Source organism: Bactrocera dorsalis, chromosome 4, assembly GCF_023373825.1.
Source record: "Bactrocera dorsalis isolate Fly_Bdor chromosome 4, ASM2337382v1, whole genome shotgun sequence".
Lineage (NCBI taxonomy): Eukaryota > Metazoa > Arthropoda > Insecta > Diptera > Tephritidae > Bactrocera > Bactrocera dorsalis.
In genome coordinates this window covers 64,259,867-64,283,175 of record NC_064306.1, presented here as the reverse complement: position 1 = coordinate 64,283,175, position 23,309 = coordinate 64,259,867, and the positions used below count along the sequence as shown (strand labels likewise).

The 23,309-nt window shown below is 36.4% G+C and overlaps 1 protein-coding gene across 1 annotated transcript in view; it reads left to right on the top strand.

Moving 5' to 3' along the window:
• The window catches only part of LOC105226980 (cuticle protein 16.5), a 28,884-nt gene extending 5,881 nt beyond the window's left edge, over positions 1 to 23,003 (top strand). Inside the window, exons 2-5 of the mRNA XM_029550497.2 lie at positions 5,631 to 5,880; positions 6,157 to 6,555; positions 22,217 to 22,283; positions 22,496 to 23,003. Coding sequence (XP_029406357.1) covers positions 5,631 to 5,880; positions 6,157 to 6,555; positions 22,217 to 22,283; positions 22,496 to 22,562 — 783 coding nt within the window. The 3' untranslated portion in view covers positions 22,563 to 23,003. The remainder of the gene's footprint in view (positions 1 to 5,630; positions 5,881 to 6,156; positions 6,556 to 22,216; positions 22,284 to 22,495) is intronic.
• The last annotated feature ends 306 nt before the right edge of the window (positions 23,004 to 23,309 follow it).

The following is a 23,309-nucleotide window of genomic DNA, read 5'->3' as shown; positions in this document are numbered from 1 at the left end:
TGCAGCTTGTAGTGTCATTTTTCAGTGCTGTTGAAGTCGCAGTTTTAAATTAAATGGTAGAAGTCCCGTATGGTTTATGATGAAAGGTTAGAAGCGTTTCACTTTTTGAAATTGTAGGTTAAGAAATGAAAATGTGAAGAATCTTTAGAATATGGTTATCAAGTTTATAAGGTTTTAGAAAACTTATAGTGAAAAATACTTTTAGAGTAGTGTTGCCACCTGTTTAATATATTTTACTGGTTATATTAAAAAATCACTACAATATAAGCATTTAAAGCAAAATATGGGCATTAAACCAAAGAGGTTAATGATTTTTTTTAATGAAATTGGTTTTTTTTATTTTCATAATTTATAAAATTTTTCTGTAAGGTTGCCACCTGATTATTTTTTTTTTTATTTAATTGGAATATTGACTTAAATGAAATATGTAAACGAGAGGTTACTAAAAAATTTTTAAGAAAACTTAGACCACCAATATTCCCTTGAAGCGTTGCCAGCTATTTAAAAATAACAAAAATCAAGAATTAGGTAAAAGAAGCTAATTAAATACATAATTGAAACCTGAACGATTAAAATATAATACATAATATAGGTATAAAACTAAAACGAATTACGTAATTTTGAAACTTAAAAAATACTTGCGCAGGGTTGCCAACTGTTATTTTTTTATTTTTTTTAAATATTTCTAATTGCAATATATGAACGTATACATAACCAAGTAGCTTTACGAAAGATTCTGTAACATAAATATTTTTGAAGTGTTGCCATCTATTTTAAAATAGTAATAATCAATAAATCAAATGGGAAAAGCAAATTATGCAAAATAAAACATAAATAATAAACTAAAACGATTTAAGAAAAAATTTTTTCCTAGCAATATTTTTTTTGCAGGGTTGCCACCTTTTAATTTTTTTAATTTAATTTAAATATAAATTTTATCATATCATAAATGTGAATTAATTTAAAACGGTTTAAAAATTATACTACAGTTTTTTTGTTAAAGTGTTGCCATCTATTTAAAAATTGGAATAATTAATAAATTAGATGAGAAAAACAGATTATGAGGTACATTATGAAAATCAAAATATAGCATTTTAAGAAAAAGATGAAAATATATTTGCACAGCGCTGCCACCTGTTTTATACTTTTTTCTGAAACGTTGCCATGTATTAAAAAATAAAAACAAAATACGAGTAAATTATGTGTGAAAAGCGAGGTTTAAAGCTAAAGCGATTAAAAAAATTGGGCTTAGTTCAAATAATTCGGCAGAGTTGCCACCTATTTAATTGTTATTTTTTATTTTAAAATCATGAAAGTGGGTCTAATTGCAATGTGCTTACTCATTCGTCAAGGGAGAAAGACAAATACAAAATTAATTGAGGTTTTGCACGGTGATCTTTGGTCTATTGTGCCCTCTTTTATATCACATGTGGTCAAAAAGGCGATCTCAATTCCAGGAGTTTGTTGGGAACGATGGAGGTGATGTGATTCCTGTCCACGTAGATGGTTCCAAGATCTTGAGCTTACTTCTCCAAGTTCTTGGTCAAAACAGAATCAGGTATTCTGGAGTTTCCCGTTCCATGTCGCGAAACCGGCAGCTTGCACAAGGAGCTGTGCCCATGTTGTACAAGTGCTTGTTGAGCCCGTAGTTCCCAATATTGAGCACGACAAGGAGACGGAATTTTTCCATGAAGCGGAAGCGAGTTTGCGTTGTCTTCGATGCTCAAGCAACCGCTCCATAAGTGACAATAGGCCTGATATACAGTCACCGGATGATACCGAGCTTGCAGCCACAGGATCTACCGGCTAGGCGTCTGCATGTTATGAGTGCTTTGGTAGCTATGGACAATGTCACATGTCTATTACACTGTAAGGTTGCGTATAATGTGATGTCTAGGAATTTGACCTCTTTAGACACCTCCAACTTCCTGTTAGAGGTCTCAAACTCGGAAGAGATCTTCGTTTTTTTTGAAAGGGACGACGAATGTTTTTGACGGATTGATGTTTAACTTTACCGTATTCCACCATTCGTTACCTGGACTTAAGCTCCTTTGAACTATGTCGCAGAGAATAGGTATTCTCAAATTTACCATAATGTGTCATTATGACAATATCATCGGCGTGCTCCTGACTCCAAATCCCATTTTTTGTGAGCAACTCAAGGAACTCATCTACTACTAGGCTCCATTGAAGGGGTGATAGAACTACAACCTGTAGGCATCCCTTTGTAGTAGCAAGACGAATCTTTCTCTCCCCCATAGTGGGATTACACTTGCGTGGGACGCATTATCAAAAGCACCTTCCATGTCAAGAAAGGCTCATATCGCAATCTCGCCTTTATCCATAGAATTCTGGAGTTCAAACGTGAGTTGGTACAGAGAAGTGTTAGTGGATCCGAGTGCTGAATGGCGTATAGGGGTGCGATTTTCAGTGCCTTCGATCCGATGTAGTTATCTACAATCTTTTCCATGAAAGAAGTGAGACTAGCACCAGTGTGTAGTCCTGTATTCCTACCTTGAGGAGGAAGATTACCCATGCTAATCTCCATCGCAAAGCTATTTATAGACGTGACAGGATATCTTGTACACCTTGTTGTAAAAGTTCTGGGAGGATGCCGTCCGCTTCTGGTCACTTCTAGTTCGAGAAGGTGGCCAGTGGCCACTTGATTGAGCCTGAAGTGAATACTGAAGATAATAATGTAGTTGTTCGTATATGAAATCTGGTTTTAAAAGCAGATAATTATTCAGCAAATTTTAAAATTTAATGAAGTTAAATTCAACTGGTAGTAAACGGAAGACATTTTATATTCAATCCACTCAGCTATAAAATTTACTCTTACAAATAACCAAGTAACAAATATTTTAATGTATACAACCAACAATACACATACCTATATATACATATATACATATTTACGCTTACATATATTATACACTAGTAGTGACTTACCTTTATTGTCACTTTGCAAGAAAAATTTTAGCAAAATATGTTCGTGCTTATGTGTGCAAGCTGTTGACACTCGAATGCAAATACACACACTGTTACATACTAAGTTTGATGCGTATAACCCCTCAATTCATGGTAGTTCAGTTATGTCTGTATATTTTGCATTTGCTCAGTCTAGTCCTTGCATTGCTTCACTTGACAAATTTCACTCGTTTTCGGTTGGCATATATAATTTTGTTGTGAGTTTTGCTTATGCAAAATTGTGCACAATTTTCAACAATATTTATTCTCTAAGAAAAATTCAGATTTCGGTTATGAATAAATTGTGTCTTGGTGACTGCGATGAATCTTTTATTCATATTTTTTGATTTTTTTTTTAGTATGACTTGTTGGTTGAGCATTCTATTATGCATAAAATAATTTTGTGTTGTTTAGCTGATGTTTTTTCTGCAATAATTTTTTATAGTAAATTTTAAAATACTTTTTATTATATTTTTTTATATAACAAATTTTATTATAATATATATATTTTTTTAAATATTTTTTTAAATAAATAATTTTAATATATATTTTAAATAATAAATTTTAATAATTTTTAGATATTTAAAAAACAAATTTTATACAAATCGATTCTGGAACATTATTTTCTGCTTAAAATGACACAGTGTTGCCATCGCTGTAAAATCTGCATCAATCCAGCTGCAATCTGAGAATGCATTCACTTTTTCATTTTCAGAAATATATTCTACGTTAATCATATGGCATATTTTTGTTCATTATTGTTGTTGCCAAAAATATTCTTTGTTAGAAAAAAAAAAATTCTTTGCCAGGAAAAAAAGAACTTCCAGGGAGACATATTTTTCAAACTAGAAATAAAATCTAAAATTTCCTTAAATTAAAAGTTATCGCAGGAGCATTGATTTCCAGGCAGCGAGTACTGTCATTGTAAAAATTATTAGAAGTATGAAGTTCAACTGGTATTCTACATAAAAATCATCACCTAAAATACAAAACAATGTACATAACATCACTTTTTTTAAGTTTACAGGCGAAGAAACAATTATATAATGGCAACCACTCATATTTAAACAAAATTTTCGTTTTGGTTATAAAATGGTTATTTATTGGTTATATATTGGTTAAATACTGGTTACATATTGGTTATGTAATGGTTACATATCGGTTATATATTCGTTATATATTGGTTATGTAATGGTTATATATTGGTTATATCTGACTGCGTAAGCTGAAATTTCGTTTTGGTTACAAACCGGTTATATACGGGTTACAAACCGGTTTATATACTGGTTACATATTGGTTATATGTGACTGCGCAAGCTGAAAATTTTTGTTGCATATGTATATGTAATATGATGTAGTGAATCGTAAGCAATAAAAAACGATTTGATTTTTTTGTTCAAACGTTGTTTTGCATTTTAGGTGACTGACAAAATGTACGATATATGTACGAAATGTACGTATATCTAATCTGTATAGTAGTGGGTGAATTTCTTTAAATCGCTCGTAAACACTAGTTCGAAATTGCGATTTTATTGAGGTTTGAGGAAAATTGAGGAGCTTAAACCGTTGTATATTGGAAATTCCAAATTTTTTTTCCAAATGTATGCACTCATTCGGTTTGAGGTCGAACTAAAAGTTTTCTAAAACTGCCCAGCACTATGCATGATATATCAGTAATTAAACAGGTTCCTTAAACAAATATTAATTGTTTTTATTTAAAAATTAATTTAGCATATTAAATCTTTTTTCGTACAAAACGACCTAGGAAGCACTACAATGAATGAAATTTGCAATTAAGAAGCTACGAAGCTACTTTGCCAGGCAGGGCGTATGAGTAACATTAAATGAATTCTGACTGTATTTTCGGCATATAAAATGAATTTCATATCAGCACATCGCTTGTGATAACCTTTTCGCACTTTCGCTCAATGATTTTCCATACGAGTAGCAACTTTGGCGCAACCCGAAACTCAAGTGAAAACTTTTTTGTACACAAATTCGGTAGCTGGCGAGTATCAGCAATGGAATCTGGCAATTTCCTGGAAATGGCATGCAACTAATAACGAAAGCGCCGAATTCTTCTGCAGTTAATGATTACATTTTCATATACCGCTGAAAATCTAGCTGCGCACATGGCGAACTACACACGTTTAGAATTCAACAATTAACTGTTATTTTCATGAAAACGCTAATGGTAATGAAGCCGCTGGGGTTGCAAGGCCGTACCTGTTGGCAGCGCAACGCTATCGGGTTTCCGATTTGCCGAAATGTTAATTAAAACTTTAAACATTACACACTTGCGCAGGCGTGTGTTGGTATTTGGTATGCCAACTAGTGAAAATGTGTGTGCGGCAGCGCCGCGGCAGTGAAAAAGTTAGCGTATTACGACGCGCCAGAAAGTTGAACCGCGCGCTCGGCTGCGCAGCTGAAGCGCGTGTGTGTAGTTTATGTGCTGCGCCACTGCTCGTAACTGTAACTGAGCGCACGGCCGTAAAACACGTATTGTGGCAACAATTAATTACGCCAAATGTGCGCTTTAATTGCTTGCTGCGCGCAGTGTATTACTTACCGTGCGTCTCAAAATATGCCTCGCCAATTAATTTGTCCTAATTTTTGTTTTTTATTGTGCTTTTATCAGTTGTTTTTTCTGTTATCTGTTGCAGGTTATTTTCGTTCTTGCCGCTTTGGTTGCCTGCGCGCATGCCAGACCCGGCGGCCCAGCGGCCTACTCCATCTCCGCGCCCAGCGTAGACCACGCCTCCGTGGGCAGCTCGCAGGAGCACACCGTCAAGGGTCACTATGGACAATCCTCGCAGTCGGAGTACTCCAGCGCCGTGCAGACCGCGCATTCGCAATCGCACGTGCAACGCTCGAGCATCAGCAATGACGCCGCCCTCGCGCCACATGTTGGTGGTAAGTGTTAGTGGATTGTGGGTCGGAGCGCTCAATAAAAAAATAAAAAACGCGCGTATTTAAGTATTGTCTTTAATATGAAAATGTTTTGTTTCGCACCAATTCACACCACTTTAACCGTATTTACAACACATTTCGCACTTTCACACTCTTTTGCACTCTCGTATGCTTCTTCCGCACTCTTGCACTTTTAAACACTCGCTTTCGCTATGCTAAAAAAAAATCTGCTTACATAAAAAACGCTAAAAAACGCTATTGCAAACAATAAACAATAAGGTCATATCATCGCCGCCGCCGCGCCCATCGCTCATGCTTATGCCGCGCCGACCGCCTACGCCGCGCATGCGTACACCGCACCGGCAGCCACCATCAGTCATGGCTATGCGGCACCCGCTCTAGCGTTGGCGCACTCCGCGCCCGCTCTCTCGCATGGCATCACCTACGCTGCGCCGGCTGCGAGCTATCATGCTCCAGCTTACAGCGCGAGCTACCACGCTCCCGCTTACAGCTACGCAGCTCCATCGTATAGCTACCAGGCGCCAGCTATACAGTATGCCGCTGCCACTGCGCCCGCCGCCTATGGACATTACGCCGCCGCCCCTGCTGCTCTTTCGCATAGCTATGTCGCCGCCGCGCCCGCCGCCACATTGAAATACGCTTCGGCACCCGCTTATGGTATGTAGAAACGCACCTACGCTTTGCGTGCAGTCTAAAGAAAATGCTACTAATTGCATTGAAGTAGATGTTATGACATTATTTGTATACATATATTTTTCATTTAACAGGGTGTGTCAGATGACTAAAAATATAATATTGAGATATAGAGAAAATTAAGTTCGGTTAAGTTCACCTTTATTTTTCCACCTGGTTTTGGGACATACATACATACCATACCAATATACTTATAGTCTCATAATAAAGAAAGAAGCCTCTTCGAGACATAAATGTCTACATCAAATATTTTCAGTGATCTATATTATACAATAACTCAGTCGAAAATAGTTTCCAGTTAAATCCTTGAACAACCAATCAACATTGGTCAAATTGGTCCGCTTTATATCTCTAGAAGCCAGAAAGTTTTAAAGTTAAGGCTTCTATCAAAATATTCTTCAAAATAAGAAACTTTATGTCTCCAGAATCCACTTTGGAAGAGAAATTTTCTGGTTAAAGCTTTGGATTAAAATACCCTTAAAATATTGATTCGGGATCGCCGGCCTTAAGAAATTTACCTAAATTTTTGTACTTTCTTGTGAACTCTGTATTCCAGCGGTAAATTTTAAACCTCTCAGAAGAAAACTGTGACTCTTTCAAAATTCCACTAATTGCAACAAAAATGTGTTATGCAACAAAATTCCGTCACATTCCTAATATGTACAGCCTGTAGAAAAGTCTAAAACGAGTTGAACCTCTTTTTTGATTAATTCGTGTACTGTATAAAGTTTTTGGAACATGAGCGTTGCCACTTTTTTTTTTAAATTTCAAACATAAAAGAGTTATTCGGTATTGAAACCCTACAAAAGTCAATTTGAAAAAAAAATATTTTGAAAAAAAATAAAATAAAATAAAAGTAGACGTGAGTTGCCACCTTATTTAACAAAATTATTAGTTTAAAAATATTATAAATAAGCACTTCATCGAAAAATGTGTTTTTTAGTTTTCTGATTTTTTTTTAATTCTCGTTGTTTTGAGAGTTTATGGGTTGCCACCTATTTCAAAATATTAAAAAAAATTATTGGAAATGAAACACTACGAATTTTAAGCTTAGAAAATGAAAATTGAAAAAAATATATATTGAAGAAGGTTGCCACCTGCTTAAAAAATTAACTCATTTCAAGGTAATATACATAAGTATTAAAAAATGAAAAGACTGGTAAATAAGTTTCAAGTTGAGAAAAATATAACAGCGTTGCCACCTGTTTGAAAAATAAATTTTTTTATTTTTTAAATTCGTATTTTTTTTTAAATTTGCGTTGTTTTGAGAGTCAAAATTAAAACAAAGGTAGTTTGATAATAGAAAAACTACAAAAGTCAAGCTTAGAAAATGCAATTAAAATTAAAAAAAAACATATTGAGGAAAGTGGCCACCTGTTTAAAAAATTAAATAATTTCTAGATAAAATAAATAAGTATTAAAAATAATAAAAAGGCTGGATAAATATGTTTCAAGTTGAAAAAATCGACCAGTTGACCACCAGTTCGAAAAATATTTTTTTTTTTTTAATTTTTAATTCGTAAATTTTAAATAAAGAACAAGAATAGAAAATGCTATTTGAATTGATAACAATAATAGAACAGCGTTGCCACCCTTGCAAAAAATTAAATAATTTCGAGTTAAGCCAAATAAATAAAAAGGCTGCTCAAGAAAGTTTAAAGTTGAAAAAAAAAAAAATTAACAGGGTTGCCACCTGTTCGACAAATAATTTTGTTTAAGTTCGTGAAAGTAATTTTTTGGAATGCTTAAGAATGTTGAAAAAATCGAGTAGTGTTGCCACCTGTTCGAAAAATGTTTTTCAAAGATTGGAGAATCTTTTCTTTGCATATTTTTTGCATCCACTTAATTTTGCAAAGTGTCTTTACTGATCACTATATGCTACATACTTACATATACATATGTATCTTATATATTAGACAAATATTTACATATGGTCTACCATATTTTATAGCAATGCATTTGTATGTACTTATATTTATGCAAGTGGGTGTATAAATAGCTTTTGTTTGTACTAATGAGCAATTTAACTTTATATGCTGCCAACTTTTGCACTGCAAAGACTTTACTTTTGAAATTAACTTTATAATTGTTTGTGTTTATACATATGTATGTACAAACATATTAAATAATTGTGTATGTGTAATTGTATGGATGTGTGGGAATGAAAGAAAATATTCTGAATATTTATGGAAATGAGTACGCTTCTTCGTAAAACTATTTTTAAATGTAAATATTACTTATTAATAAGCAAGAACAAATATTTTTATAACAATAGTCATGTATCTATATATACTACGGTGAGCCGAAAAGGTGTGATTTAAAAAAAATCTATAAATAGTAAAAAAATATTTTTGGAAGGCAAAATTTTGAGCTTAAATTATAAATCATTAAACGAATTTTCGTATTGAAAAAGAAAAAAAAATCCTTTGAGGGAGATTTTTTAGGAACTTTTATGCTATACTCGTACTAGAATATGCGACATAACCAGTTTAATTGTTATGGTATTTTCAATGAAAATAGATTTTTTTATATTTTTCTCTGTACATACTTAGGCTCGAAATTTGTTTTTTGTCTCACCTTAATATATGTGTATAGATTATATACATATATACAAAAAATACTTTATTCTAAATTTTTAGTTCCATATCTTCACACCAGTTAATAACTCACTCCACCATCACATGATCAACAAGTTATTATTAAAAAAAAAATTATAAAAAGATTACACGATTATTAAGATGATATGCTTTCGATGATACAAAGAGCTTTGTCAACAGATTTACTCTTTGTTTGGCTGACATATCTACACTTGATTTTAAAAGACGCTTTGTAGGCTGGCGGTTAACCCCAACGGCGTAGCCATAGCAGCTGCTAGCCGCATTAACTTCTTATGACATTTTCTATATACATAGATATAAAATCAACAGATCACACACACATACTTTTTTGTTTTTGTTAGCCACCACCCATACAAATACACCTTTATGGCTTAGCATTCTTTTGCGGTATCACCAAGTTACATATTGACTGCCACATTTAATCTGCTTAAAAGCTTTATGCAGTCAGGTGATGTGCTGTTGAACTTTGTAATGAAGCGTGAACAAAAACGTAACACTTTAAAATATATTAACGACTATAGAAGGCGTATAGATAGCACAGCGAAGAAGAGCATTAAAAAATACAAGCATACATTTAGGCGCTGAAGATGTTTGTTGAGGTAAATACTGTAGAAAAGGTACATACATATGTTGTTTATGGAATGAGCTTTTGTTTGTGAGACAGTGACTCATATGAGAAATTGTGTCACGTTCAGACAGAAATTTATCATATTTTATGTTAACCAAAGAAAAGACAAATTTTTATACCTGGAAGATGGTATGGTAAGTTTTAAACGAAGCTTGAAACGTAGAGTAGGAAACGTGGGAGACTTTGTGTAAAAAGTATATATTAAAAGCGTGACGAGCTGAATAGATTTGAGCATATTCGTCTATCTGCCTGTGCGTCTGTATTAACGCGGGCTAGACCCTCAGTTTTTGAAATATTATTCCGAATCTTCGCACACGTTCTTTACTCCCCAAGAAGTTGCTCATTTGTTGGAACCGCCGATATCGGCATTATAACAAATAGCTGTCATACAAATGAAGATTAGATAAATAAATGAGGATTGCACCGCGACCTAAGGTCTGTTGAGCCCTTAGATGTCATACAAACTGATTGGTCAAAATCATGTCCTTCTACAGAAAGCTTTTTTAGTTGACAAGCTAACTTCTCGAAATTAAGCATAAAATATGGTCCAAAACGACGCTATATTCTTCAAATTAATTGTTCTGTTCGGACTACTTTGGTATTGCTACCACACAAACTAACCGATCAAATCAAATTCATGTGGGGACCTCTTTTTTATTTTTGAAGAGTTTAACCGAAGTTATCACTTTTTCTTGTATTAAATACTATATACATATGTATACATATTTGATATGAGTTATTCTATTTAAACCATCATTTTAATCAAAATTTAGATAACATAACAAACGATAAAACTTTCAATTTGCTATGAAAGCTCAAAAGCTTCAATAGTGAAACTTTCATTTTGCTATGAAAGCTCAAAAGCTTCATTGGTAAAACTTTCATTTTGCTATGAAAACTCAAAAGCTTCAATGATAAAGCTTTCACTTTGCTATGAAAGTTCAAAAGCTTAAATCGTAAAACTTTCACTTTGTTATGAAAGCTCAAAAGCTTAATTCTTAAAACTTTCACTTTGCTATGAAAGCTCAAAAGCTTCAATGGTAAACTTTCATTTTGCTATGAAAGCTCAAACGCTTAAATCGTAAAACTTTCACTTTGTTATGAAAGCTCAAAATCTTAATTGTTATAACTTTCACTTTGCTATGAAAGCTTAATTTTTGCTTAATTGGAATTCGATCTTTCATTTTCGTACATCAAAAAATAAGCTTTCACAGAAGTTGTTACAGGAATAGCTCATAAACTTGCGGATAATAACTGATGTGTTGAAAATGTAATTTTATAATATTCTCTCTGAGCTTTTGAGCAAAGAATATCCAAAAGCCCTCATTTAATCTGCAGTAAAAAAAGCATTCACAGAAGTTTTTAAAGGAAAAGCTCATAAACTTGCGTATGATAACTAATGGCTTGAATATATAATTTTATAATATTCTATATGAGCAATAAGTCTCCAAAAGCTCTTAATTAATCCACTGTATGCATCGAAAGCTTTTATTTTTTTCTTCAAAGAGCTAACTTATTCTATAATGTTTCAATATTACTATAGAGTATTCTGTATGCTACTGATTTTATGGAGAAAGTCGTCCCATAAAGATAAGCTTCACTTAAAGTTTAGCTGTAGTCTACTTGATCACCGGTATGCAACAAAACTTGTCTTTTCAAGAGGAAATTTTGTTATTAGTAAAATATTTAAGGTCTACCCTACAAAGGTAACGCAAAGGTTCTGAAGTTCACCTAAAGTTAACTTTTCCCAGAGGAACTTTAAAAAAAAATCAAATTTCGAAGGCCTCTTTTCCTTTTTGAGCCACCTATATAGGAGGGTTACCTTTCATATTTCGCGATTAGAGAAATTTATTGTTTTTCAAAATATCCTCATATACATCTATACATTTTTATATGCTTTCTTACGATCGGAAATAAAAAGAAGTCATTCCATGCCAAGTCAGACTTATACTGTAAATAACCTATGCATTTCTTACAAAGGGTTTCAAAGAGAACTCTAAATTCACCAAAGTAATTTCTGAACTAAAATTTCACAGTAAGAATGCTTTACACCCTCTCCCATCTTCTCTTTTCGCAGTAAATATACTGTCAAAATAATTTCTTTGAAATTCTCAAACTGGCAGCATATTTTCTTCTGCCGTTCCAATCAAAAGCAGACCAATCAGTCACGTGCTCAATAAGTCAGTTTTTAATTTACTTTTGCCACAGCAGGAACTAGCTGCATAAAGTACCATTTCTACATACGTACAGATATGTCTAGAGTGGTGTGCCGCTATATAATTTCCGTGCACTTCCTAGATGCTAGAGCAGGGGGAGGGAGAGAGTGGCAACACACACACTCACAAAAACTTTTAAAGAACTTGAAATGCGATTTATTTTCAAAAAGATGCCGTTACAATCTGCCCATTGCCTTGCGCAACATTTCTGCTCTATTACACTAGACTGCGCCTAGTCGCCCTTACTCTCTCTCGTTCCTATCTTTCCTATCGCTTTGAGCGCTGTAAACGCGCGATTGACGTACTGGACGTTTGTCAAGTCAATTCATTTATTCGTCGCACAGTTTCGGACACATATTGGACAGCTGTGAAATAGTACCGTTACATACAACATAGCGCCCAACAACGCTGGGCAAGCAACATTCGCGTGAGCATGGGGTGTGACGACAGTAAAATGTGTGGCTTGCAGCAACAAAACTAATCAATCATTATTAATTTTTTGTCTTCCCGCCGCTGTTGGCGTTTTCGGCAACTGTCGCGCTACTGCCGTTATGTTGCCAATGCATATAACACTGTGTGTATGGCGTTCGCTGTTTGCTGTCGCGCTCTCATGCGCCGCAACCAAGTCCACGGCAGACGACTGATTGATGTCGCTTCCGGCGCGCCGCGCCTGCCGCTGGCAGTTTTGTTAGCAAATTTCGTTAAGCTGTCAGTCTTCTGCCTGTCCAACCGAGTGGCTATCGTTGCAGTCACCGGCAACACCGCACATTTATACACACATACATACATAATAGAGGGGTGCGCTATTTGTTGAGAATTTTTTTTCGCAGTTTTTGTGGGGACTCTGGGGGATTTTGCTTCGCTGTTGGTCGCTTGTTGTTCTCTTGTACGCTAACTTGTTTTTCGCGTTGTTATTGTTGCTTGTTTGTTTCGCGTTTTATAGGAAACTTTCAGCTTCCTGCTTTTTACTCGCGGCTTCCGTTGTTTATTTTGTATTATTTATTTCTTTATTTTTTTTAAATTCTCTATTTACTTATATTGTATATATTTTTGTTGGCCGTCACAACCTTACAAATTTCTAGGGAAGGCTAATGTCTCTCTGGCGCATAATTTGCAAGTTGTTGTGCCCAAAGTTGTGCTACAACAATGCAGGCAACAAATGTTTGCGTCCGACTTTTAAAGTCGACATAAATATAGTATTTTTTTAAATTGTGGAAATAGTGTTTACGAAGGCTTAAGAAGGACCAGAAGACAATTTGTTTGTAGGTAAATTAAATTTTTCACTTATGTCCTTTTGAATATTGAAATGATATATTTTCGCGGTTTATAACTTGTTTACGAACGTCAAATATGTCCGGTTTATGTATTCAGCCTAAAACTGTGCTTTAAAAAATTTAAATTTCACAAGATATTTTGACAATGAAAGAATAAAAGAGTGAGCTGGATAATGAACATATTGTAAAGCCAAATACTAATTTAGAGCTTCTGGTTTCAAAAACAGATGCTAAAAGTTGTAGACGGTAATATTTGATTATCAGAAGCATAAATGGGTCTTTAACTATGTTTGTGAGGTTTTATTTTTTCAATTTTGAAAGTTTATTAATAAAAATGTGTTCAATAGTACTATTTAAAGTACTGCTCTTCTGAATCTTTCTGGCAATAAGTGGATTCCTTCAAAAAAGAACTTCGCCAGCTTGGCGACCAAGAATGAATCCAGCCACTTTTTGATACTCTGTTTTGATGTCAGGCATATTCCAGTGAGGAAATTCTGCTTTGAATAGAACATATTCTAGCCAGAACAGGCAAGATGTGATCCTTAAGGCGGCAAAGCAGCCCCATCATGGAAAATTTACCTTTTATGTATACATTTTTGACAAATATCTTTATTGCTATTCGAACTTCTTCTCAGTCGGACAATGGAACGTCCGCTCCATCGTCATCGAATGGGGAATTGGATTCGCCTTCTTCTGGTGTTGTACTTTCACTGCCATTCAGCAGGTTGGATAAGTGTTCCCTTTCTAATTTCAGTATACTCTGGGCATCAGTCACTAGATCACCTCTGCGGGATCAACATGAGTACGCTCCGGTCTTGAAACCTTCTGTTAATCGCCGCATCTTTTCGTAGAATTTTCGAGCATTACCATTGTTGGCCAGCTTGTTAAGCTCTTCGTACTCACGTATTTCTTTTTCTGTGTGCAAAAGCCTCTCACTTCCTGGTAGGACTAGGTCTCTCTTCCACCACGGATCCCACACCGAATTTCATTCCTTAATATTACCACTATAGTAAATGTCACACCTACTCATCTCAGTCAGTGTCGCGTCCATCGCACTTCTTGGACGGCGGTGATGGCAGCACGTTTTGTTCTTACGAGGGCATAAACCAGTTGAGCAGCGGCACCTTTCCAATTAAGGGACTGGGCATTCCAGGTGCATGCCCTTAAATAGTAATCCTTATTACGTTTGCAGTGGTCCTCATTAAAAAGGGGGCTCTCGAGGCTGTTGTTTCATTTTCATGGAGGGTGTTTTCTACGAGACGGGTCCCAAATTCAGCGCACAATCCTGCGGAGGGGATGTTTGGCCTCCTCACTTTAGCTCGCCTTGGATGTATTTCGGCTACCCAGAGGATACTTGGTCAAAGACCGGAAGTCTTGAGCTGCTTGAGCCAAAGAATAATTTCTGGCCACTTCTAAGTAAAAGGCACTCAGAGAACTTTCCTAATTTGCGTGAACTTCTACACATGACTCTATTATTCAAGGTAGGTTAGGTTATACTGCCCGACGTGACACATCATCGTCCTTAATAATACCAAATGGAGTTTCAGATGAATTAATTATGAATTCGTCGTTCAAGACGTGATCGCTTTTTGCGAAGTTTAAGAGAGTTTTGCTATTGAATTTTAATACTTCATCTAGTCCCTTGAACTATCTTAAACGTCAAAGAAATCGTAATCTAGATATTAAATCGATCGAATCTCATGAAGCTTTATTAGGTTTATAGAGCTTCTTACTGTAGAGAATGCTATATTTCTCACTTATTTCATAACTCCGTTGACCACTCACAGAAAGAAGTCGATTGCAGGATGAATTTCCAGGCATATATTTCTACCTCATGTAAAGCCAATTGACAATGCCTCAAAAAGTCTGCAATTTCTTGATGGCAAAGCCACCCACAAGTCAACGAGCTTCAGCTCTTTAAATTTATGGATCAAAGTCAAGACAAATTCTCAGTCAACATTTTGAGCACATCATTAATTTCTTACAAATAATAAATTCCAAAAAGCTAAAAGAGCTGAAGAGTCTTTAAGCCACAAGAAAATCTCTCACACATCCATGCATAAGTATATGAGCATTGTCACGGACTCACATCGAAACAGCATTATTACATAATTTATGACATAAATTTTTCATGCATTCAGAGAACGAACCACAATCAAGCGCTTACAAAGGAATGCAGGAGCGCAAATACACTGCTATATAGACATACATACATATATCTGAGTGTGTGTTTGTGTTTCTGAGTTTGCTTGTAGTTGTGATTGCAAGCTGTCATAAATTCAACTGCGACGAGTATTCGCCACTTGCCGTAGCACCGCATTGATTTATGGCTTTCTCACTATGCACACAATGTGCCGTTATGCCTTTTGTGCGCATAAAAACAACAGGACGCACTCACACACATATACATACACATATATAAGTAAATGCAGCAACTTGTAAGTGAATTCAAGTGAAATTTGATCTGCATTATCGCTTGCATTTTTCTGCTTTCTTCACCCGCTCCGCTCTCTTCATGGCCTTACTCATTTAATTTCTTCGCGGTAAGCCCAAGCAGGTGCCAGCAGTACTAAGAAATTCCATTTTCCCGAGTGGCGGCTGAAATCCTTTAAGCTCATGTGTGTGTGTTTACTCACAGTCTTTAGCACTCGCACTTGACTCGCCTGACATCTTTGTCTGTTTACGAGTGTGAATCTATGCATCGGGTTACACATTTGGCGAATGCTGTAAATTCTATTCCACCGTCTTCGTGCTAAGTGTTGCGCGGCATGTAGACACCGACATCGTATGTGCCGTTGCTTTCTTACAATGCGTGAAGAAATGCATTTTATGTGTTGATGTGGTGGTGGTGGTGGCGCACACGTGGCACGAAAGTTTCTGCGTGCGAAGACTCCTGCTCTGCCTGTTGGAATTTCAAATTACTTGGCAACTCTGTGCGTGGAAATTTCCCGTTACAACACGAACTTTTGACTTAATGCGCGCGGTTTAGCTGCAATTAGGCGCAAAGCAATGAGTCTTTATTGTTGATAATCTTATATTCGGAAGATAACAAAAACAATTTTATAAGTCAATTAATGTTTTACAAAAGGCTAAGCTTGCTGAGCTGCTGTAGGTATAATATTTTTCTATTTGTTTATCGCGCACTTTGACTCGAGAGTTGCAAAATGTATGGGATTTCGAGCTTAACAGTTCTTTCAAATTGAGAGGCGGTCTCACTCCCCATCTATTATCAGCAGTGCCTAAAGTGATTTCTACAGTACAAAGTACAAATAGTGACACAGTAAGGCAACAGTGGGCTTAGATGCTATGTTTTCAGCTTTTGAAATGACTTTATACATATTATCCTTTATAGTATTTTACCAGAGTCCGTACCTCAAACACCTGAGGAACCTTCCAACGGATGTTTTTGGTCTACGCAGCGGTTACTTGGTGTAAGAGCGGAAGTCATGAGCTGCTTGAAACATATGCAAAAGAATCTTTTCTGGCCACTCCGAAGTGAATGGCGCTCAGAGAACTTTCCGCACTTCTGTGAACTTCTACACATGGCTCCATTCTCCATTTGCAGAATTCTCCATACTCTAATAATCGATGAGATCGAAAAATCAATGATTTTGAAAAATTGTGTTTTTCCTTGATTCCGTATCCGCTCTTTCACTTTAGAGTAGCTCAAGCAATCGAAACTATTTTCAAAAACCCTAATTCTACGAAAGTTACCTGGCAAATACTATACTTGACTTAAATTAATTCTGCCATAAGTTCTGTTACAAGTTCAGGCCGCTGTAAAAATGAAACTATTATATATTTTTTTAAAAGGTTAGTCTTGTTTAAAAGTGAATATGTTAAGTGAGTGATATACATACTCGTACGAAATGGTTCTCTTTTATTTTCACAGAAGTCCTCAAACGATTCGGCCATTGATCACACAAAGAGTTTCTATAGGATTTTTCAATAAGGCACTACAAAAGTAGACCGATAGGGACAACAAATGACGCCATATTTTTTCCGCTCTTTTGATGTTTCTCTTCAGTAAAGTTTGGCATTTTATCTTGAAAATATAAGCAATCCAACAACGAGTCGAAATTATTAAAATTTACTACCGAAATTTGGAGCCAGTGGCCTTAACTTTATATGTATTAACGATGCTGCTCGAAACAAAGATTGCTTTCTGTAGGGTGTTTGACAGGCAATATTCTCCAACTCTAATGACAAACTGTAGTTCGATGAATTCAAATCTGGACTGGATGGCTAATTATCTGCAGCTAAGAAATATTCCTGATATTGCTCTCATGCCAACCACCCAGAAGTGGCTTTTTACCTTGTGTGCTGAAGGAGAATGGAATATACCATTCTCTCCATCGAAGGGAGTACGGGAGCGAGAGAGAGAGTGATAGATACTTTATTACCCCTTATAAAACACCTTATTTGTTAAATTTTGCCTTTTCATAAGTGAAGTGACGTAACGTCTTTATAACAGACTTACCACCTAACCATTACAGCAACTGGATGGTGACCAAGTTCAACCATTGGATTACAATTTTTGCGTCTTTGGAAAGTTTTGTGTAAATATTTCATTTTTTCTTATTAACATCGTATTCAATACTGAAAATTTTTCATTTGCGAAAAGGTTACTTTTATGGTAGTTGACCGCATGCTACTAAAGAAGCCGCTTAGATCAGTTGAGCCAAATTTTTTTCCGAAGATGAACAGCTGATCGCCGGTAGCCTTTCATCTAGAATAGGGCTTAACACTTATCTGATTGATATATCCATTTACCTTACTATAATTCTGCGGTTTTTAAGTAGATTTCGGCGAAAGCGTTCATCGAGCTTTGAGCGTCCATTGCAGTAACCTAAAAAATCTTAAAAATGCTGTCTTAGCTACGAAACTATTTGCAAGAGGTTTGTCTCTCCAATAAGAATATATAAGGGGACAATGAAATATTTCCCCTAAAAAGAGATGTGTGAAGGGACTATATACATATTTGAGATGGTATATAATAAAATGGGCTCTCCTAGACATGCCTTGGTGTTTCAACTGCTGAAGTGGGATAGTCGGTTCCGTTGCAGGGTTCAGATTTATACGGAAGCTAATATGTGATGAGGATGGAGCCATGTGTAGAAGTTCATGAAGGTGAGGAAAGTTCTCTGAGCGTTAGTTACATATGGCTCAAGCAGCTCAGGGCTTCCAATCCTAGTCCAAGTGTCCTCTGAGTAGCAAAAGCAGCCGTTTGAAGGCAAGATTAAGACAGAAGGCAAAACATCCTTCCCCATGGTTGTGCGCTGTGTTTGAGACTCGCCACGTAAACCACACTACTAATGGACACAACCTCAGATCTGAGACCCCTCTTTTGATGACGACCACGCAAACGCTTTAAAGATTACGATTAAAGAACATGCACCTACAATGTCTGGTCCCTTAGCTGGGAAGGTGCCGCTGCTCAGCTGGTTGATGTCCCCGTTAGAATGAAGGTTGACATCACTGCCGTCCAAAAAATGCGATTCATGGGACAAGGTCGGAAACGACATTTTCTACGGGGGCCGTGGTATTACTGCAAAACTAATACGGCTATATAAACAGACGTTGAGCAATACCAAAAACTCCGTCAGATTCGAGGAAGGACCTTTCCAATTGCTTGTCGAATTATATTCTAACGGTAACAGGAACTAAACAATAAGAAATGAGCGCCAATTTAACTAAATTCGTAAAACCTGAAAATGCGACTGAAAATTTGAAGTGACTTAAGTACCAAACCAACAACCATCACAACAACAACACCGCATATGCTTACAATTTAAACGGTTTACGATGCCTCAGTGGCGAAAATGAGCCATTAGCCGAACAACATATGACAATTTGGCGGCTATCAGGTAAGACGGCGCACTTACCGACAAATGCCACGAGGTGGAGATGCGTGCTGGCGGCTAAGCGAAGATGGGGCGCAAGTATGTCGACTTTAATTATGACAAAAAGCCATTATCGCCGTGTTAATAAAGCAGTGGCTGCATGTTGTACATATGTTGGCGGCGCTCGGAGCTTAAAAGCTTTGTGGTCGGGGGATGTTATTATGTTGTTGTTGTCAAAATATTTACTGTTTCGTGGAAACATTTGTGTTTAATTAACAATTTGTGAGTGGCGGCGCTATAAACTACCGCGTACTTGCAGATAAATAAGCCGCCGTGTATTTGGTTATGTGTTGGTGTGACTGTGAAGCTTTACGCTCGCACTCGCGTGTTTTTACTTTCAAAGTTGCACGTAATTCAGTGTGCAGCAACTTGTGCACGGAAGAATAACAATTTCAGTTAATCATTAGCTCGAAAGTTCGTTAATGAGCTTTTAATTAGAAATTATGAACGTGGGAAGGAAGCTACGAATTCTGGGGAATTTTGAGGAGGAAAGCTGAAGGAGGAAAGAATGAAGAGGAATAGTTCTGGATGAAAATCACTGTTAAACGTGTAATTTTAGACGGTTATTTAAGGGCTTAATAGAAGATTTAGACAGGTTCGAAGTTGCCGCGAATTGTCACTCGCCACTTTTTTCGTGCGAAGGAAAGTAAATGTATATAAAGAGTGTCCCAAAATGAGTGTAAGATTGGATGGAAATACAGGGTGTTTCAAAATTAAACCAAGATTTAAATTTGTCGCCAGTTTTGTATTAAAGTGTTGACATCCCTAAAAATAAACAATAAAAATGGAGCGCCACATTTCGAAGACTTCCTACCCAATATGGTCGGAATAGCCTTTTAACTTCGCCAACAGTGAAAAGATTTTGATTAAGGAAAGTTCTCTGACCGCCATCCACTTGGGATTGGCCAGAAACGATTCTTTTATACATGGCTCAAGCAGCTTCCGACTTCCGGTCTTAGACAAAGTATCCTTTGGGTAGCCAAAAACAAAGTGCTGATATCGATTTTGGAAAGGTAAACCAAGGGAGTTTAATATTGTCTGGAAATCTGTGATAGTCACGAAATATAATTGTTATTAACTATCATTTTAATTCCATAAATGATCGGAACCGATCTGCAGAAGAAACTCCGAAAGTGGAGTTTGTCGGCGACTTTTCTACTTAAGTATATTATCTCAAACTGGTTTTGGAGCATTTAAAACCGTGGAATTTGTCCGGTCTCATCCGACTAAAGGCAGAGAATTCGCATAGATACTGTTCCGGCGTCTCATCATCCTCGGCGCATGCGGAAAGTGGAATCTTAAGGGTAGATGCCCTGTGATGATCTATCTGATAGGTCGGGATCATGTAATTGCAGAATGGAGAATGTGCATTAGGGATCTGAATGGTATGGGTATTAGCTGAACTGATGGACGTTTAGATATTGGTGTGATTTTCACTAGTCGAAATGCCGAATAATTAAGGTGGTTTGTGAGTGAATTGTATAGCTACCGAAGGCGTTTAGGGTTAGATTCTTGTGTGAATGGTGTATGCGTGTAATGTGAGTATGAGGTCCAACCCTTAGTTTCCACTTCAGAGTAGTATGGAAGCTCAACTGGTAGTAGTTTTGTCAACGAATTCTGACCGGAGACTTATTTCTTTTACCACGAGGAGTAGGAGCCTTTGAAGTTCGCTCCAACCTGCTCATGCGGACTGGCATGGTGGTGGCTGTGGTTAAAACCCGAGTGTGCGGTAAGAACCGACACCTTGTCAGTTGAATGTGGAGTTGCATTGCAACCGGGTGTCGGAACTAAGGTACGGCAGAGGTTTTTGATGGGTCTCAAACCCTTCCAAGGTGGTTAGTATGTTCATTCCACACTACTAATTGGTACTGAAAATGCCTGGCACTTGTCCACCACCAACATCACCCCACAATAACTTTGTGGTATGCGCTGTGTTGCTTGTCTTCCAAGAGCTGAGTTGTTCATCTAGTGTACATTGCTTCAAAAAACTCCTTGTAGAAACTGAACGGCATGAGAAAGCATAAAGGAACTATATCTCCAGCTGCTCTCGAGTTGGTCAGCTCGTCGACCTTTTTATTTCCTTCTATTTCTATATGACTCGCTCGGCTATAATCGCGTAAATGGTGTCTACAGCAATAAGGATGAAGATTTGTATATGATCGGGTACTCAGATGTTATTAATCGAGTTACTTACCGAAAGACCAGTTAATACTTGTTGGAATAACCCATGTAGTATTCGATTAATTGTCGCTTGACTGTGAAAAAGAATGTTCTGATCTTACTAGTTACAATAAAAGCTCATTAAAGGCCTTCTTTTATATCCACAATTTCAGCCTGAAAGACTAAATTGTAGTCATTTAGTTTGAAACTACCTTCTGCGTGTGGATTATATACTTTTTCTATTTCACACTTTGGTCATTACATAATATTATATTTAATTATTCCATTTTGAGTACAAAAATTATATATCGAGTATTTATGAGATTGCAATCAATTACTGACAATGTTTATTATTTACCAGGCTTTTGAGGATGGTTACTCACTAGTTACTTATAATTCTTGGTTAAAAATTATTTTTAATCTGCTAATTTGGCTTAATATACTATAAGAATTCGAAGTATACATTTGGGCGCAGTTTTATAAAAATGTCTATGTGCTGTGAGCACTTTCTCAAGACTTTTATAAAGTTAGCTCACTATAGATATATTTTTTATTTTACTATAACTAACTAGTTACTCTTGTTGATATGAGATCAGTGGTTTAACACGTGAATTTATTTAATATTTTTGTAAGCTTATTGCGCCTAAAAGCTTACATTATTGCACATGTGATTTAAATTTGATTTTCTTCCATTAAATTTGTGTTTATCACAACGTCACTTTGTTGTAATTTCATAAATAGCTGCTTTATCTTAACGCATATTTATCATAAATATCTTTTCGTTTCTCTTTTCTTCCACATTTCTTGCGTGATTTCTTAACAACAGTTGCACCTGCAGTTCTTGGACATGGTTTACCACTCGCTGCCCCAGCCTTGGCGCCACTTGCTGTTAAGTAAGTATATGATCCACAAACAAAGCCTCTCTTCCACTGAGGAGACCGGCAAATAAACTTAAATAGTTGCAAATTATATTACAAAATGCTTACCAAGCAGTGTTTACTGGCGAAAAGCCACGCTGTGAGCTACTAATTCAACATTTATTTGCAACGCAATTTTATCTCACACACTGCTTAATAAAAAAAAATCTCTCTCATTTGCCACGCAGGACCCTCGCCGCACCCGCTTTAGTGCATACCGCCGTCGCTGGGCATGGCGTGCATTACGGTTACTAAGCAGACACAGTTAAGCGAACCGGAGCGTTGGGAGCGACGGAGAGTAGGAGTGAGTGAGAGAGCAGCCGTAATGAGTGGAGACGGAAGCGCTGAACGCGAAGCCACAGCACGCCAACGTCGTGACACTAAATAACAAAACAAAAAACAAAAATAAAAAATTAAAATAAAAACTAAAAATAAAAATAAAAATAAAAAATAAAGCAAAGCAGCAAATAAGAAAAGAAGAAAACAGAATATTACACAAATATGTAGGATAACAGCAGGAAATTACAACAAGAACACAAACACAAAAAAGCATTGCTCAACCACAGCCACGTGCAACAATGATGTCAGCAACAACAACAGCAGCAGCAACAAACACCACAACAATGAATAACAATTAAAGCAACACACAACAACAATAAAACACGCATAAATGGCGAACAAGCAAAAACAACAAAAGTGGCGAAAAAAGCGTCAATGGAAGCGGAAGCGCTGCCAACAACAAGCGGGGGTGAGGTAAAGCGCAAAAAATTGAGGCGAGAAAGCGCATGCATAATTTGTAAATAACTTTCGTTATATTTTGCGTGTAAAAATGTGGCAACAATGCAACAACGAAAACAGAAAATAGTGTTGCCACAACAACAAAAAATAATGTTGCAACAAACAACAGTATGCACCTACAACACAACCGCAAGCAGTGCACACATCCGCGTTGTCAGTATAGGCGCTGAACAACAATTTACGCCACAACGCCTAAAAGTATGC